Genomic DNA, 18,723 nt, shown 5'->3' with positions numbered 1-18,723 from the left:
AGAAAAGGTAGTAGAACAATGGCCATCATAGGTGTTAGAGCTGAAGAGGAAGAGACATGGGAAATGGGGGTAAAGGAGGCTGTTTACATTTACTCTGTATACAGTGTTATGGGCCTTGTGATAGGTATTCACTTAATGCAACAAATCTTTGAGTTAATTATTTAAATTATCCCTGTTTTACAGGTGAGGAAACTAAGGCTCAGAGAGGTTAAGCAACTTGCCCAAAGTTACACAAGTAGGTGTTGGTGGAGTGGGGCTGTGAGACCCAGCTAGCTTTGCTCTCAGAGCCTGCACTTTGCTATAATGCAAGAAACTGTGCTAGGTGTAAAAATGTTGAGTGTGTCGGTGTATGTGCAAGCACGCATGTGTGTACAACATTAGAGCTTTAAAACATTGGAAGAAATATGGTCTTTTTTTCTTGTACTTCTTTCGCTACTGCCTTTAGGCTTTTTTTCTGGCTTTTATATCAAGAAAAGGGGATCACATAGCTACAAGGTTGTTGAAATAGTGCCCTTCTTAGTTTTTTGTGATAAGTAGGACCAAATTTCGAACAAATCTAAGGGTGGTTTTCATTACCCAGTGATTAAAACAGTTCTTGACATATAGTAATAAGTAAATGTGCGAATTTTGAATGATCCATCTGTAGGGCAGATATTGAGAGCTAATGACATAGGAAGGGCTGCCTCTTGGAATTGGGACTAAGGACATCTTTTTGTGCCCTCTATTCTTCCCCATCCCCTTCTTTACTTTCCCTTGGGCTTGTAAAAGTGGAAGAAAAAAAAAAGAGGTTTTTTTCATAAGTTTAAATAAATATGAAGGGTAGCTCAAGGGGTCTATGTAAAGAGTTCAGCACTGGGAGGTTGGTTGATTGCCTCTAGAGAATGTGACAAGTTAATTCTTTGTCCATGAATCTAAACTTTTAGTAATAGCAGGCCAGTGTGATCTCTTCCTCCTACAGGATGAGATGGTGACTATATTTTTATTGCTCATACAAAACCTTAATCATTCTTGAATATGAGTCATGCTTAGTGCTGAAGTCTTTCAAATTTTAGAGGAGTCATGATACACTCCAACTCATTCTTCTTAATAATACTGAGAATCAGATGATAGCTGAGAATAAAATACAATTTGAGGAAAAACAACTTTAATTAGTTCAAAGCTCCATGACATTGGAATGGTAACAACTTCAGAGGGTTACTGACTAAAATTCATTCTACTCTGAGAATTCCTATTTATTTACAGATTAATCTATCTTCCGGATAATCAAGACCATTATATTTTTCTTCCCACGCTTATGTACTCTTTTCTCAGTGAAGCAATTCTTGTGTTGCAGACCTTGCATATTAAGTGGAATTGAACTATAAAAATAACTTGGACTTGCCCTGCCCCAGCCCCAACCCCCATAAAAGTTTGCCACAAAGTTTTTCACAGTCTACAGTTTGGGTCCCCTGAGTCATAAGAGCTAGGCTCTTATAATGAATTACAACTACATAATGAATTTTTAGGATGCAGCTAGTTTGACATTTTCATCAACTGAAACTTTAAGAACTTTAGAATATTTGCTTTATTTTGGTTAAGTTTTAGCTTTATTTTTGCAGAAATGTTCTCATACCTAGTGCTGTTTGTAAGTTGTCTGTCGTTGGGGTGAAAATGGAGTTTTATATTACAACTAGTTAGCTTCAGATCACGATATGTTTGTAGAAAAACCCTCTGGAGAAGAAAGCTTCTTCCTGTAATGGGCTAGTAGGCAAAGCCTGCATTGTTTTCTTTCTGTTCTTGAATTTACCTCAAGAGGGCAACAAACTACTTTCAGATGAAAATTTTATTATGAGTTGAGTCTTCATTGCAGCAAATCTCATAAATGGCTCTTGGGAAAGTAAAAAAAAAAAAAGTACAATCTGGGAGCCATAAAACCATCTGTAAATGTTACACTGAACCTTGCCAAGCCACACTTGACATGTTCCCTTTTCTCCTGGTTTCTATGCTTTTATGAGGTAATTTGAAAAAAGCTGTTTTTTGGCATCTCGTTTGCTTTGCTGAGGTAACGTTTTTACTACCAACTCCCTATTATAGAGTTGGTATTTGTTTTTTGGGGAAATGTCATATAATTTGAAGAAATAATAGTCTGGTTTGTGTTATAGAACTAGAGATATAGAAAACAATTTTCAAAAGTTAACATCTTTGTGAAATAGAGCAGCCCAGAGGTTCTGTGTTTTTGACATAAGGTGTTTTCTTCAAAATTTTTGGATAATATACTTACCTTGTTCTGTGTTCTCTTGTATCTTGCACAGAGGGTTTTCATGAAAACTGGTTTTCACGAAAACCAGTTTATGTATGAGAAAGTGATGAATTTTATATTTCTTTTACTATTAGTTGATATTAATTATTTTTGTTTGCTAAATAACTACACAGATGTAATGCTGCCTTTCATTAGTTTAACAGAGGTTTTTATTTAAAAGATTAGTTTTAAATTAGGTTAAAAATTATATATTGTGACAGATGAATCAACAGTGTTTAAGGTTAAAAGTCTTTGTTCAAATTAAGGTTCACTGGTGTTTCCCTATTTTGTTAATCATGTATCTAACCTGATTAAAGTTTTCCTTCTTACTTAAAAGATTAAAAGTTAGGGTAAGTAAAAGCCCTAAAAAGGTGAACCTGATTATTATGCATGGTAAATTAGTAAGAAAAAGTATGTTATATCCTTGCAGATAGAAAAATTGGAAAGCTGAGTGAATAGGTGGCTCAAGGACAAAGCAGGTATGGTTTCTGTCAAGGCTCATTAAATCAAGCAAAACAATAATCACTGATTTCTATCAGCTAGACTGAGACGCTTCAATTGTCTCCAGAGAGCAACAATTACTGGTGACTATCGTCCTCTAAAAATCATAGCTCTAGAGATAAAAAAGACCAGCAGTGGGATCTGAGTCACACATTCACTAGAATGCAAATGTTGTCAGATAACTCAGAACAACCTTTTAAAATAATTTTATTCCTTTTTAATCAGTCCTGTCCAGAAGCAGTTTTACATTCTGTCTTTAATGCTCCTTGGCTGTTTTTATAAGATGCAATTTAAAAGGGTAGTTACCTATCAAGAAATGGGTGAGTCATACCTTCTCCCTGTGGAATTTTAAATTCATTTCCATTCCTTCTTCTCTCCCCAGACCCCAATCAATGACTTTGAATTCTCCAGCTATATTCTTACATGTCTTAGAAAAGCTAGAGTGCTAGGTAATACTGCATACCAAACCCAGAAGACAATTTCATAGACTTTTGCAGAGTTATAAAGAAAGCAAAAGCAGCCTAAGAAGGCTTGACAGTGACTGTCTCCTGCCTTGCTGTCCTGGACCTTATTCTGGCAGCCTTCAGAACCTCCTGCATATCTGGGCTTTGGCTCTAATACTCCCCCACCCCTTACTTTATATATTGACCACTTTTACTTTCCTCCCTTGGTCAACCAGATTTTCATAGATAGTGACCAGGATCCTTAACATTGGCATAATCTTAGTCATCTTAAAATGAGGTATTAGTTGTTTTAGTTACATTTTATTTCAAACAAAAACTGAAAGAATTTTCCAGTGAACACCACATACCTGTGTTCTATAATATTTGCTTTATCACATATTTATTCAACTATCCACTCCTCTATCCATCCCTCATTCCCTCTTTGTTTTTTTGTTTGTTTGTTTGTTTTGTTTTGAGATCAATCTCTGGTGTTTTTTTTTTTTTTGAAGTCCGTATGCATGCAGTGAAATGCACAGATCGTAAATATACCATTTGATGAGTTCCAACAAATGCAAGGCTGGTGCAATAAAACCCTATTAAGATAAAGACAATTACCATCATACAGTTTCCTTGGGTCCCAGTAGAATCTCACCCGCACTTCCCAGAGGCAGCAATTGTTCTCATTTTTTCCCTTCTGTAAATTAGTTTTGCCTATTGTAGAACTTTATATAAATGGAACCACGTAGCATATACAGTCATACCTTAGAGATATTGGGGGTTCAGTTTCAACCACCACAATAAATTGAATATCACAAGGGAGTCACATGAATTTTTTGGTTTCCCAGTGCATATAAAAGTTTTGTTTATACCGTAGTCTATTAAGTGAGCAATAATAGCATTATGTCTAAAAAATAATGTACATACCTTAATTTAAAAATATTGTGAAAAAATTCTAACCATCATCTGAGCCTGTTGGAAATATGATGCTGATAGACATACTTGAAGCAGAGTTGCCACAAACCTTCAATTTGTAGAAAATATCTGCAAAGTACGATATAGTGAAGTGCAATGAAACGAAGAATGCCTGTACTCTCTTGTGCAAGGTTTCTTTCACTGAGCATAATATTTTGGAATTCATCCACGTTGGATACTTTAGTAGTTGTCATCTTTGAGTGCTGAGTCGTATTCCATTGTATACATAGAGCAGTTTGTTTATCCATTCCGTTGATGGATACCTTGGCTGTTTGCAGTTTGTGGCTATTATGAATAAAACTTTAATAAACATACTGTACAAGTCTGCTTGAGAATATATGTATTTCTCTCTGGTAATATCTAGAAGTGGAATTGCTGCATCATATGTTTAGTTTTATAAGAAACAGACATTTTTCCAAAGTGGTTGTGCCATTTGTACTCCTTCCAGTAATGCATGAACATTTGGTTATTCCACCCAACATGTGGTGTTGTCAGTCTTTACTTTTAGCCACACTAGTGGATGTGCAGTGGTGTCTGATTGTGGTTTTAATTTGCATTTTCTTGATGATCAATGATGTTGAGCACTTCATTTGCTTATGCTTTCTGTATATATTTTGTGAAGTGGCCGTTTTGCCCATTTTTTAAATTGAGCTGTTATAAATATCCTGGATACTCATCCTGTGTAAGAGCTGCATTTCGCAAGTATGAAAAAACACAGTCTGTGGCTTGACTGTTCATTATGTAAATGATAATCTTTGAACAGAAGTTTATTTTGATGGAAGTCCGATTTAGCAATTTTTTTCTTTCATAGTTATTGCTTTGTGTATTGTTTCTAATAAACTTTGACCTACTCCCAAAGCACAGAAGATATTCTCCTGTGTTTTCTTGTAGTTGTAGTTTTAGTATTTATATTTTGCTTTCGTACTTAGGTTTATAATTCATCTTGAATTAATTTTTATGTGTAGTGTGAGGTAAGAGTCAATGTTTCTTTTTTCTCATATAGATATCTAATTGCTTCAACATCACTTGTTTAAAAACTTCCTTTCCCGTTTCGATTGTATTGGCACCTTCATCAAAAAATCTATTGACTACAACTGGGCTCTTCTGTTTTGTTGATCTGTTTTTCAATCCTTATGACAGTACCACCCTGTCTTGATTACTGTAGCTTTGTAGTGTATCTTAAAATCAAATATTATAAATCTAACTTTGTCATCCTTTTTCAAGATTGCTTTGGATATGCTAGGTCTTTTGTGTTTCTCTGTAAAGTATAGAATTAGCTTGTCAATCTTTGTTAAAAAGTGTGATGAGATTGGGATCGTGTTAAAAGTATAGAACAATTTGGAGAAAATTGACAATTTTGAGTCATCCATGAACATAGTCTGTGTTCTCATTTACTTGGGTTTATTTTCATTTCTCTTAGCAATCGTCAGTGTAGAGATTTTGTAAGACTTTTGTTAAATTTATTCCAAAATATTTTTGTTTGTCGATGCTATGGTAAATGAAAATTTTTTTAAATTTTGTTTTCAAATTGTTTGCAGCTAGTACATTCATTCCTTGGTACCCACAGGGGATTGGTTCCAGGACCACCACACCCCTCACCCCCTGCGCAGATACCAAAATCCATGGACACTCAAGTCCCTTATAATAAAATGGCATAGTATTTGCATATAACGTACACACACTTTTCTCAAATACTTTAAATCATCTTTCCCATATACTTATAACAGCTAATATAGTGTAAGTGCTATATAAATAGTTGTTATACTGTATTGCTTAGGGAATGATGACAAGAAAAAAGTCTGTACGTGTTCAGTACAGATACAATCAGCAATCATCACAGGCCTAACTACATAGTATGTGTCAGCATCAGTGTAACTTTTTTTTTTTCCAAATATTTTCCATCTAAAGTTGACTCTGTGGACGTGGAACCTGAGGATACGGAGGACCAACTATATATAGGTATACAGTTGATTTTTATATACGACCTTATTAAAGTGACTACTTAGTTCTAAAAGTTGGTTTTTGTAAATCTGCTAGGATTTTCTTCATAAACAATTATGTAATCTGCAAATAGGGTGTATTAATTTTTCCTTTTAGATTTGTCCACTGTTCTTTTTCTTGCCTTATTGCAATGACTAGAACATAATACAATGTTAAATAGAAGTAAGTAGTCCTCGTCTTACCAATAATACAGGGAAAAAAGTTAATATTTTAATAAATGCAATGTGGGTTTTTCATAGATAACTTCATTAGATTGAAGAAGTTTTCTGAGAAGTTTTATCATTAACTCAGTTGTCTAATGATTTCATTGCATCCATTTAAATGGTCACATGATTTCTCTGCATCTATTCACATAGTCACATGATTTCCCTCCTTTATTCCGATAATGTAGATTACTTTGGTTGATTTTTTTTTTTAATGTTAAATTAACCTTGAATTCCTAGGATAAACGCTATTTGGTTATAGTGTTTCATCCTTTTTATAGATCACTGGGTTCAACTTGCTAATACCTCGTAAAGCATTTTGTGTCTATGTTCATGAGGGATGGTGGTCTGTAATTTCCTTGTTTGTAATTTCTTTGTCAGGTTTTGGTATTAATGTTATGCCGGCCCCATAAAACAAGTTGAGAAGTGTTCTATTTTATGAAAGACTTCATATAAGATGAATGTTACTTCTCTCATGAATGTCTGCTAGAACTCACCAGTAAAACTATCCACAGCTAGAGTTTACTTTATGAGAAGGTTTTAGATTAATTCAATTCTTCTAATAGATATAGGGATATTCAGATTTTCTGTTTCATCTGTGTCCATTTTGGTAAGTTACATTTTTCAAGGAATTTATTTCATCTAAGTTGTCAAACTTTTTGGTGTTAAATTGTTCATAATATTTTAAAGTTTTAAGTTTTCCTCTAAGCACTGCTTTAGTTGAATCTCACACGTTTTAATATGTTGTAATTATTATTCAATTCAAAATATTTCCTAAAATTCTTTATATTTTCGCACACAGAATGTATAGAAATGGGTTGTTTAATTCCCAAATTCGTGGAGTTTTTCTTGATATCTTATCGATTTCAAACTTAATTCCATTTTGGTCAGAGAGTCTATTCTGTATGATTTCAGTTTTTATTAAGACTTATTTTATGGTCTGGCCTATATGGTCTCTCTTGGTAAACATATGAAGTGTATTTGCAAGAATGTATTCTGCAGTTATTGGATGCAATGTTCTATAAATATAAATTAAATCAAGGTGATAGATAGTATTGTTCAGATTGTCTTTGGGCTTTTTATTTTTTCCTGTCTAGTTCTATCAGTTGCTAAGAGAGGGATACGAAATATGTGACTGTAGTTGAAGTATTATCTATTTCTTCTTCAGTTTATATTATTCATTTATTTTGAAGATTTGTTATTAGGTACTTATACACTTATGATTGCTATGTTTTTCTGATGTATGAGCTTTTTATCATTATGAAATGTCCTTTATCCCTGGTATTAAAGTTTCTTCTATTTGATAATTTAACCATTACAGCCTTCACGTACTTACAGTTCTCCCTATGTGTTGTCTTTTTCCATCCATTTACTTTCCACCCATATGTGTCTCTATATTGATAGCGGGTTTCTTGTAGACAGCAATCTACAATAGTTGGGTCTTGTTTTGTTTTTATTTTGTTTTGTCTTCATCCATTTTCACAATGTCAGCCTTTTAATTGCCTGTTAACATTTACTATAATTATTGATACAATTGGGTTTTCATATACCAGTTTAATCACCTTGTTACTTTGGTTTTCAGTAGCCAAGAATAATAGTTTCTGTGAATACTGTTATTGTCTAATTTTGTATAATGCATTTTTTTACATTCTTTAATAGAGAATGTCTTCTTAAGAGAGAGGATCCCTTATGTCTAGTACAGTGCCTTAGGCGTAGAAGATATTTAGTACATGTTGTTAAATGAATGCAGCAGAAAGAACTGCATTAAGAATCAGGAGACTTAGGTTCCAGACTTCTGTTATTATCATAATCTTGACCAGGTTTAAGCCACTTATTTGTTCTGTGCTTTAGTTTCCTCATCTGTAAAAATGGGGAGGTAGGGCTAGATTATCTTTAAAATTACTTCTTTCCCTGACATTCTATGATTTGAAGATTTCTATTGGAATGAGAATTTTTATCTTGAAATGTGTTCACAGGTTATTTTTTATCTAGCAGTCCTTTCTGACAAAACTTTTTTACAATGACACCAAGTTAGTTTTTCATAGGTAGGACTCATTTATAAATGAAAATTCTGTTTCTCTCTGTATCCTTGGCTTGTTTTGGGCAGAATCCTATTGTTTTATAGACCTTCTTGACATAACTACCAATATCCAGGAAGCAAACTTGACCACTATCTCAAAAAAGCGGGAGTTAGTAATTTTTAAGTCCTCAAACACACCAAACATCCAGCTCAATCATTTTTAAGTCTAGATTATCATGACCACAGCATTATACAGAATATTAAATTTTATTGAGGTATTTTCCAGATAGTAGTTTAGAAAAAAATGTGTTCTGTGGTGGTACCACTGAGGGATTACACCAGTAACCCCAATGTTATTTAGCATTTCAAACAAATCTTTGGCCGACCAAAGAAGTTTGTAAAATCTACTTACTTATTTGGGGACTGCAGATACAGAAGAGTTTGTACATTGTGGCTAATGAAAATTAATATTGCATCTACGTACCATTATTATATACTTTGCAATTTAGTTTGAGCAGATTGAGCTTGAGTTAGAGGGATGTCCATGTAGGAAACTTTACATAGCCTTTCAGGAATTTGGGCCTAGAGCTCCAGCGAGATTTCATGCAGTGCTAGACTAAGGCACATCCAGCTGCATTAATGACAGAAGTTTTAAAAGAAGACTGCATTACATTGATAGTAATGAAAAGTGTTTTAACACTTGGCGTGCTCTCTTCCTTCTGTGTCCCCCTGGTCCAGACCCTTAGTGCAAGGAGAAAGTAAGTAATAATAGATATCATTTTATAGGTTACTTTATTTCAGAAATAGAAGTGTGCTTCCCAAGAAATAATCTATATCCGTTTTTATCTAGCTCTTTGTTCTTAAGTGATTCTTGGTTTTGTCTGTGTGTCTTATCCTTGCACCTAGATTGTTCAGCATCTCTGGGACAAGAACTGTTGTATATTTATGCCCTATAGAATACCTGGCCTAGTGCTGGGCACCTTCTAGGGTTGACTGTTTGCAAGAGGAAACAGTAGAATTGTCTAGAGGCTGCTACGGAAGTGAAGAGAGACCTCTTGTGTCCTCAGTTGTGCATAATTCATTTATTCATTCTTCATATTGTATTTTTTATACTAAAGGAGAGCTGTTAGTGTTAAAGCCCCTAAGCAGTTAACCTCTAAGTGTTTTTGAGCCCTTGCCCGCCAGGAGCTTCCTGTCAGGATGGAGGACCATGAAGAATTATTGGGCTTTAGGACATTAAAGAAGTTGAAAAGGAAAGAAATCTCATGTCTAATGCCGAATTACCTAAGTATGATAAAATGAAATATAGAGCAAGGATTTGAAGCCAAATGGACCCAACTTCATATCCTGACTTGGATTTTCTGAGCTGTGTACCCTTGGACAAAGTATTCGATCCCTTTGAACTTAAGTTCCTTCATCTGTAAAATGGAGATTTTAAGATAGACTTTGTAGAGCTGCCAGGAGCATTCAGCATGTATGGGATGTACAGCACAGTGCTTGGCCCCAGTGGCCTCTGTCAGCGTTAGTTTCTGTCCCCTCACAGAAACTAACAGCAGCCCCCTTAGCAATAATTTTTACTTCTCTGGGTTTTTGGCCAGCATTAAGGCCATTAACTCAAACAGTTTGAATCTAAAATGGTACTCACTACTCTGATACTGATTTTTATTGAAAGAGAAAAAAAGATTCCTAATTTTGTAAATCATTGCTAAGATTAATAGTCTTGGAAGAAAGACCTTTATTGCATGTAGAGGACATTTTGTCCAAGTTATTCCTGAGATCATTTTACATACCCTCCTCTCATTTTTTTATTTATTTAACATGACAAAAATATAGAGTTGGAAATTAATAATGCAGATGGTTTTCACTTATATGAAAAATCATTGCTAGGAACCGAAAAATAGGATTTTTACGGTTGAAATTACTGCTTTCAAAGAGATTATGGTTGCAGCATACTGCAGGAGAATAATAATGATATAATAACATTACTGAATGCTAGTTTGGTCATGTCAGTCTTATGAGGCATAGGCACTGTTATCCTCATTTTGCAGATAATAAAACTGAAGTACAGAGAGGTTAATAGCGTTCCTGTTTGCATAGTGAGGAAGTAGCAGAGTCAGGATTTGAACTCAGTCTGGCTCTAGAGCCTATGCTATTAACCACTCATACTGCGAAGACAAAAAGAAGACAATCCTTTAAATGAGAGCAAATGTGGTAAAATTGTGGCAGGTTGTTCACTTTTATATTTGCTCTACAGGTATTCTGAGAGGAGCCTCACAAAGTGCATCGGAATTACTATTGAGACCAGACCTGATTATTGCATGAAGCGGCATTTAAGTGACATGTTAACCTATGGCTGTACAAGGCTAGAGATTGGGGTGCAGAGTGTCTATGAAGATGTTGCCAGAGATACCAACAGGTAAGATGGTGGCAAATGATCTTACACAAGCCTTCCTCTCCTCCCACCAATTATTCTTTGTTCATACTCATTTTTCCCTCCTTCCTACCACTCTTAGGTATAGAGTCCTCTTTTTAGAGTCATTCTTCTATTTATGCTCTTAATTCCATCCTCTCTTTCCTTGATTTTAAGTCTTTCTTTACTGGCTCTTTTCCAGTAGCCTATAAACATGTTCACATCTCTTTCTAGTCTTGTCATAAACAGCCTTTCCCAATTGAAAGCAGAAGTCAGGGCTCATGGTGAGTAGTTTAAAGCAAGAGAGAAAGTGAAGGAGAATGGGAACAAAGAAAAGTATTTGAACAACAAGGAAGTCAGGGCGAAATTTAAGAGATTCATTTTTGTGGAATAGATGCCAATGGCAGGGTAGTAAGAGAAAGTTTGGTGAGGCAGTGGGTAGAAACTTTGAGAAATCTGGATATGTGAGGAAGGAAAGAAATAAAGGTTGATAGAGCCATCTGACGTTCTCTTCCCTCTAGAAATATATCACTGAGTTGGGGAGAAAAGATATACATGAAAGGATAACTGTATAAGGAACTTTATGATTAATTGGTAAATTAATGAAAAACAAAAGATCTCTGGAGTTCGTTAGGCAGCAGAGATCCTTGACCTAGAATGGTAAAGGCAGGCTTCGGGGAGGAGGTATGTGTTGAGTTGGACCTTAAAGGCTATTTACTTTAATAGGATTTGAGTAGACATGACCGGGGTTGTGCTAGGAGAGGGAAGGAAAAGGGAAGAGCCATGGCCAGCCTCTTAGAAACAACTAAGAAGAATGCCAGGCTAAGGACGGCGGAATCTTTCTCTTAGGTAAGAATAGGTCTGTTGAATATTTTTTGAGCACAGGGAGTAATCTGATGGGTATTAGGCTTGAGAAAGATTAACCTGAATAGAATGCATTCTCGTAGAGGAAGACTCAAACCGGGAACGTTGGTTGGATGGCTGCAGTATTCAAGGGCTGTTCTAGAGAAGTACCTATGGCGATGAAGAGTCTTAAAAGTCAGGGAAGCTTTTTGAAGAAAATGGCAGCTAAGCCGACATCTAACAGGAAGAATATGAGTTCGGTGGTGAATGGGAAAGTTGTTTCTGGCAGAAAGAAAAATATGAGCAAACTGCTGAGCATGAGAGCAAATGGCACATATAGGGAATTCAGAGTGGTTTAGTTTGGTTAGAGTGTAGAGCATGCGGTAGAGTGGTAAGAGGTGAGGCCGAAAAGGTTGGCAGAGGGGCCTAATTATGAGGAGCCTTAGGAGTCAGCCCAGGGAGTTTGGGTTTAATCCAAGGACAAGCCATAAGCTAAGTTGTAATAAAAGCCTATTTGCCTTTTGGAAAGATCACTTTATGGGAGTCACAGTATGGAGATGGATTAGGAAGAGCAAGCTAGAAGAAAGACCAGTTAAGAGGCTGTTGTAGGAATGTAAGGAAGAAATGATATCCTGAACAGAAGTAATGACCGTGTTTGGTGACTGACTGGAAATGAGAGTCAGAGAGTAGGAATTAGAGGAGGCTTGGAGGGAACATGAGTTTCGTTTTAGATATACTGAATTTTAGATTCTTGTAGACCAACCAGCTGAAGATTTGCTTTAGAGCAAGGCTGTCCAACAGAACATTCTGCAATGATTGAAATGTTCTGTACCAATATGATAGTGCAGCTGAGGGACTGAATTTTTCATTTTAATTTAAATATAAAGTTGAATAAATATAAAGTTGAATAATGTCCCTAGTGACTGTAGTATTGTACAGTGCAACTTTAGAGTTTTGGTTATTTGGGTGGAGATCAAGAGAGAGGCCCAGCCTAGTCATATAAACTGGAAAGCCATTAGCAAAAAGAGATGAGAAGTTGAAGCCATGGAAATGGATGAGAACATCCAGAGAGTGGGGTGAAGCCCTTGGTTTCCAGGAATTTTTCGTGGTGAATGAGAATGTCTTGGTGGTGAAAGGATTAACACAGGCTTCAGTCTTCAGTAACCCCATACTCTTATTAGGGCTTGCCTCCTACTTCAGTGTGGCACTAGAATGTTAAGATGATTTATCCAGTTGACCCCAAGTGATTCAGCCTTGTCACTAAATCATTCTCTTTTCTCACTTTTTTAAGGACCCTCCAACCCACCAGAGTGAAATCTATTTTGTATAGAGGTGTGTCTGTCTCTCTCCCCCTCCCCAAATATTTCACAAGATTTTAAAAAGAAAGAACATAACAATATGCTGCTTCTGAATGGTTTTGAGCTCATTCTGATTTTAAACTAGATATTTACATTAGTTAGTTTATTTTGGCTGATGATGCTACAGATAATTTTAGTGTCAGAACTTTGAGTAGGTACATAAGGGAATTTCTGAGAAATATCTCAGAAGTAAAAATGATTTACTTCTAGGCCTTCTCAGAGGAAGATGTATAAAAGACTTTCGGAGATTTCTTTTCCCCAACTATATTATTCTGTTTCATGTCTCCAAGATAGTTTTTCCTCTGCTCCTTGTGTTAACCTTGTTGCCCATTTACATGTGTAACAGGTAGTGATTTTTCTTTCCTCAGGGGCCACACTGTGAAGGCAGTATGTGAGTCATTTCACCTGGCCAAAGATTCTGGTTTCAAAGTTGTGGCTCATATGATGCCTGATCTGCCAAATGTGGGACTAGAGAGAGACATTGAACAGTTTACAGTAAGTGTTACCTTAAACCAGGCTAATTTCAAATGCCTCTGCATGCTGCTTCTACCTTCTCTGCTTGTTTTGGTTATTTAGTATTGATTTTTCCCCCATTACTCAATGCATTCTCATTATGGAATAGTAGAAACACAGAGAAAGAGGAGTCACTTATAGCCCCAACACCAAATAAAACTCTAACATTTTAATTACTGCCCATTCAGGACTTTGTTAGGCTTAGGCTTTTTAAATTAAAGTATTACCACTTTTTGATATTGTAAATAACACTGCAGGTAAACAGTTTTATGCCTATAACTTTTTGTACTATTTAGGATTATTTTTTCAGGATAAATTCCCCAGGGTAGAAATATCAGGTAAAAGTGTAAATACTTTAAGAATCTCACCATATTACTTAGTTGCTTTTCAGAGAATTGTAACAATTTACACTAATTTCAGCAGGATTATCTTTTCTCCCAAGCAATTCTCTCCTGTTTATTTTTTAATATAGATACACACACACACACACACACACACATAATATTTTTATGTTTGCTAATTTGATGGAGAAAAGGACAGTTTCAACTTGCATTTTATGACAGTAATTTTCATATTTGTATGTAATTATAATTCTTTCATCTTTTTGGAATTGTGTATTTTTTATTCTCTAATTACTCTATTGGATACGAATATTTTTAATATTAATTTGTATGAACTTCCAGGTAAGGACGTCACAGATTTATTGTTTTTTATATTTGTTAACAAACATTTTCCCTAACCTGTCTTTGGCTCCTGTTGTCAAATCTTGCTTGCTTGATGATTTATTCAGAAGCTTCTAAGCTTAGAGCTACCTTTCTCTTCCAGAATTTCATTCATCAGTGAAAGAAAATACTGTTTTCTTCTTACCTTTCTGTTTGTTGAATTTTAATACCTACTCTGGAGTTTGGATTTGTTTGTTTTTACTCTATCACATTTTAACTTAATCCATGTTAGTTTTGTCTTAGGAAATTAGATTGGTCAAAACTTGTTTTCTTCAAATTCTCAGATAGGGAAAGTGTCTTAGGGATATCCTTTTAGGGAAGAGAACAAAAATATTTATCAAGTTATTTCATCCACAAAAATACTTTTATTTAGCTTTGTTTATTAAAAACGGAATTCACCATGCCTTACTTGTGAAGTTAATTATTCTTCCCTTTTAAAAAGTTTATTATTTTTAAGCCAGTGAATTACACCTGAAGCCCTATTCATAACAGCATTAATTCACAGATGTCTCTCTTAACTGATGCCCTATATTGGCTGTGTAATAGATTTTGAGGGTCTGATATTTTCCCCTCAGTAGTTAATAACCAGGTACTCAGACTCTAAGCCTAAAAGTCACCTGAAACACACTTTTCTGTAACACAGCTTCTAGTTGCATCAGTGGTATAGCCAGAATTCATAACCTTTAAGTGCCCTTGGAAAAAATATGGCATGTTTCAAATAGTAGCAGATAGCTGAGTCTCACTATTGATTTTCCTTAGCATCTTCAAAATATAGTAGTCTCTCTTATTCATGGTGGGTATGTTCCAAGATCCCCAGTGGATGCCTAAATCTATGGATAGTACTGAACCCTATCTATACTATGTTTCTCCTATGTGTACATACGTATGGTAAAGTTTAATTTATAAATTAAGCTCAGTAAGAGATTAACACCAATAATAATAGAACAGTTATAGCAATATGCTGTAATAAAAGTTGCATGGATGTGGTCGTTCATTGCAGGGAATCTCTTGCTGGATTCTTCATACAGAATCAGTGCTTTCTAACACAACACATTCCTGTCAATCTGTTTATGTCTTCTACCCACAAATTTAGCGCCCTTTCCATTTTAGCTAAGCACTTATCACACACAGTGATCATAACTTTTGCAGTTTGAGGTGCAACAGCAGAACTAGCATGAATTTCTTTTTTCCTTCTTCATAGTTTCAGTTAGAAGATTCATTCTTCCTATAGATCTTAGCAGTCAACAGCCCATTTGATAACTGAGATGGCCACTAAGTGACTAATGGGTGGGTAGCATATGCAGTGTGGATACACTGGACCACTGGACAAAGGGATGATTCACATCTGGGCAGGAGATATCACACTAAGAACAGCAAGCAATTTAAAACTTACGAATTGTTTATTTCTGGAATTTTCCATTTAATATTTTTGGACCATTAATATTTCAAACCGCAGGTAACTGAAACCATAAAAAGCAGAATCACGGATAAGGGGGACTACTGTAAAGAATAGTTCATAATATTGCAGAGACAGCCCTTCATGTAAACAGATTAATCTGCTTCTTTGTAATCTTTTTAGAGAAATCCACAGGGAATATGAGAAGACCATATGCCTTTTCTAACTGCATCTCAGCAAATGAGTGACAAAATAGAGCTAAAATGAGAAATATGATTTCTCTTTAAAGAAAAATTCTCTGCAAAATTAACTTATGTTACTTTACAATAAATAAATTCTACAAATCATTCAGAAAGAACAGACAGCCAGTAGGAGAATAGACAAAAAAGAAAGTTGAACAATTACTTCACAAATAGGATATTCAAATAGCCAATAAACCTGTTTTTTTTTTAAAGCACAATATTTTTTAATCTTATGTTCCTTAATTTTATAATGTATATAATGTTTTGGGGGGGTTTTTTTCCACTCTGAAATATTTCGGGAAATTCTCCATCCCACATGTAGTGCAATTTCAGAGTGGTATATCTTGGCATGAGTTTTTAAATTAATTGTGCTAGATATTGAAGGACCCTGTCATCAGGGAAATTTCTTTGTACTGTGTTGGTCCTTTGGTGCCCTTGGGAAATTGGTTTGAGGAACACTTCCAGATAACAAAATCCACAGATGTTCAAGTCTATTGCATAACATTACATGGTATTTGTAGATTACTTATAATACCTAATACAGTGTAGATGCTGTTCTTCTCTCTCTGAAGGAATTAATTATGGTTAGGTTTTTGTAAGTTTTATTTTCCTTTATGTGATGCCTCAGTTTTCCTTCAAGTTCCTTTTTTTCTCTTTGTTTTGGTCTGGCCTTCATGCTCTAGGTTTTTCCCCAAGTTTCTGGTGATCCTTAGCCAAGTCATGCTTTAAAAGCAAGGGGCTGAAAAACCAGATTGCAAGCTCTATGTAACTAGCTGCTGGTATGCCTCACTGAAGGATGTTCACATAATAAGCTCTCCTATCTTCAGAGAATTCCCAAATGTCAGTGTTCTTATTTAAGGCTGTTTGATTGATCCAGAGAGGAACTTTCCAACTTCCTGTTTGGGTGGGTGGTGTGTAGGTCACGGAAAACTGGCTATGGCATTCAGGGAGTAGGGCAGGGGATCTACCAGTCAGTGTGCTGGCTTTCATTTAATCTCCCTGTTGTCACCCTTGATCTTCACCCAGTCCTTTCTTTGCACTTGGAATCTCAGAGACCAGCAGCTTTCCATTTCTCCAGGGAACAAAAAGGCAGGTGATTGCCTATATAGGAAGGGCTAAAGAATAAGGGACAAATCCCTCCATGTACAGATTTTGATCCAGTGCTCTTTCATCCTGCCCAGTTCCTGTATGAGTCTACCTTCGTTCCTCCATCACATAACATGTAAAATCAAGATAAGAACAAATTGGCAGTGCAAAGTCATAGAAAAGAAAGTGCCTGGTATCTCCTTGCTACATCCCAAATAAAGAAATAAGGCAGCCAGCTGGGATGATACAGAAGAGGAAATGACTATGTCAAAGTAGATGAATTAGATGTATTGTTCAGTGTCCAGATAACAAATGGACAGTGTGTATCCTAGGTTAGGGATAGTGCCAGTTGGCCTGAGGACAGAACAGTCATATCCAGGGACTGGTACACTTTTTCTGTGAAGGGCCATAGAGTAAACATTTTAGATTTTACAGGCCAGATGATGATCTCTGTCATAACTTTTTAAAAGTTTAAACATTGAAGTATATTCCATTATTAAAGGAAGATGCAATCTAGAGGTAAAGGCAGCATCGAATATATTGTCAGTATGATGTTAAGAAGCAGTAATATAGAATTCAATAGGATTTCTTTTTTAAGTGATGCAGTTTATATTCGAAGATCAGGAAAGCCTCTCTGAAGAACTGACATTCAAGCTAAGGCCTACAGATTAGCTAGATGAAGAAAAACTGGTGAACTTTCCAGGCAGAGAAAATTGCCTCTGCAGAGGCAGAAAGGCAAGGTGGTGAGGATTGCATGAGATGAGATGACAGCAATAAACGGCTAGATTAATGAAAGTTTTGTAATCCAGCACATGCTTTGCTCCAGTGAGCCTATAAAAATAACGAGTTTCTATTCTGTCTGAATCCCTTCCCTTGATAGAAAGGAAAGGCAGTCAAAGGGTAGGTATGTGAGAGATGCTAGCCCAAGTTTTAAAACTTAACCATTGTCCCTCTACATAAACAACTCAGAAGTAATTTTCTGTTCTCTATTCACAGGAGTTTTTTGAGAACCCTGCTTTTCGTCCTGATGGTTTGAAGCTCTATCCGACCCTAGTGATTCGTGGAACTGGGCTTTATGAGCTATGGAAATCAGGAAGATATAAGAGTTATTCTCCTAGCGACCTGATCGAATTGGTAGCTCGGATCCTTGCCCTTGTGCCTCCATGGACTCGAGTGTACCGAGTGCAGAGGTAGTGTGTTAACTTCTGTGGCAGAAATAATCAGTAACTACTCTACCTTAACAATTTCTAATGAGAATAGTCTGATTTCAGATTGAGGGGTTGAATTTTTTTTAAGTTAAAAATGGGACACCTGAAATGCTATCTGTAAATAGAGAGGGATGGAAGTGAAAGGGTACTATGTCCACGCCACTGCCAATGTCATATGTACTTATGTATTCCTCTCCCTTCGTTCGTGAGCCAGGAGATAGAGTTATGACGGTAAATGGGTATGATGTTTCATTCCAAGAGTTTATGATCTAAAACAGAGTTTCCATCTCCAGGTCTGCTCCAGTCTAGGTACAGTAGTGCATGCAGGAGGTAGAAACGGCCATGTGTGTGGTATTTCTGTTCTTGAGCCTCTAAAGACAAAAAAAAAATGCCAGCAAATGTTATTTGTAGATATTAATAATCACAGGAGAAAAGAATTGTGGCGCACAATCCTAACAACATGAAGGAGAGTCTCTATCTGCTTTTTTTTTTTTTTTTTTTTTGTGGGAGAGAAAAGCAGCTCTCAG

At 35.8% G+C, this 18,723-nt stretch overlaps 1 protein-coding gene across 1 annotated transcript in view; it reads left to right on the top strand.

Moving 5' to 3' along the window:
• ELP3 (elongator acetyltransferase complex subunit 3) overlaps nucleotides 1–18,723 on the top strand; it is a 71,965-nt gene that overhangs the window by 15,676 nt on the left and 37,566 nt on the right. Inside the window, exons 8-10 of the mRNA XM_039875899.1 lie at nucleotides 10,673–10,834; nucleotides 13,398–13,524; nucleotides 17,985–18,178. Coding sequence (XP_039731833.1) covers nucleotides 10,673–10,834; nucleotides 13,398–13,524; nucleotides 17,985–18,178 — 483 coding nt within the window. The remainder of the gene's footprint in view (nucleotides 1–10,672; nucleotides 10,835–13,397; nucleotides 13,525–17,984; nucleotides 18,179–18,723) is intronic.

Source organism: Pteropus medius, unplaced genomic scaffold (assembly GCF_902729225.1).
Source record: "Pteropus medius unplaced genomic scaffold, Ma_sr-lr_union100, whole genome shotgun sequence".
Taxonomy (NCBI): Eukaryota; Metazoa; Chordata; class Mammalia; order Chiroptera; family Pteropodidae; genus Pteropus; species Pteropus medius.
This window is presented reverse-complemented; position numbering and strand designations above follow the sequence as displayed.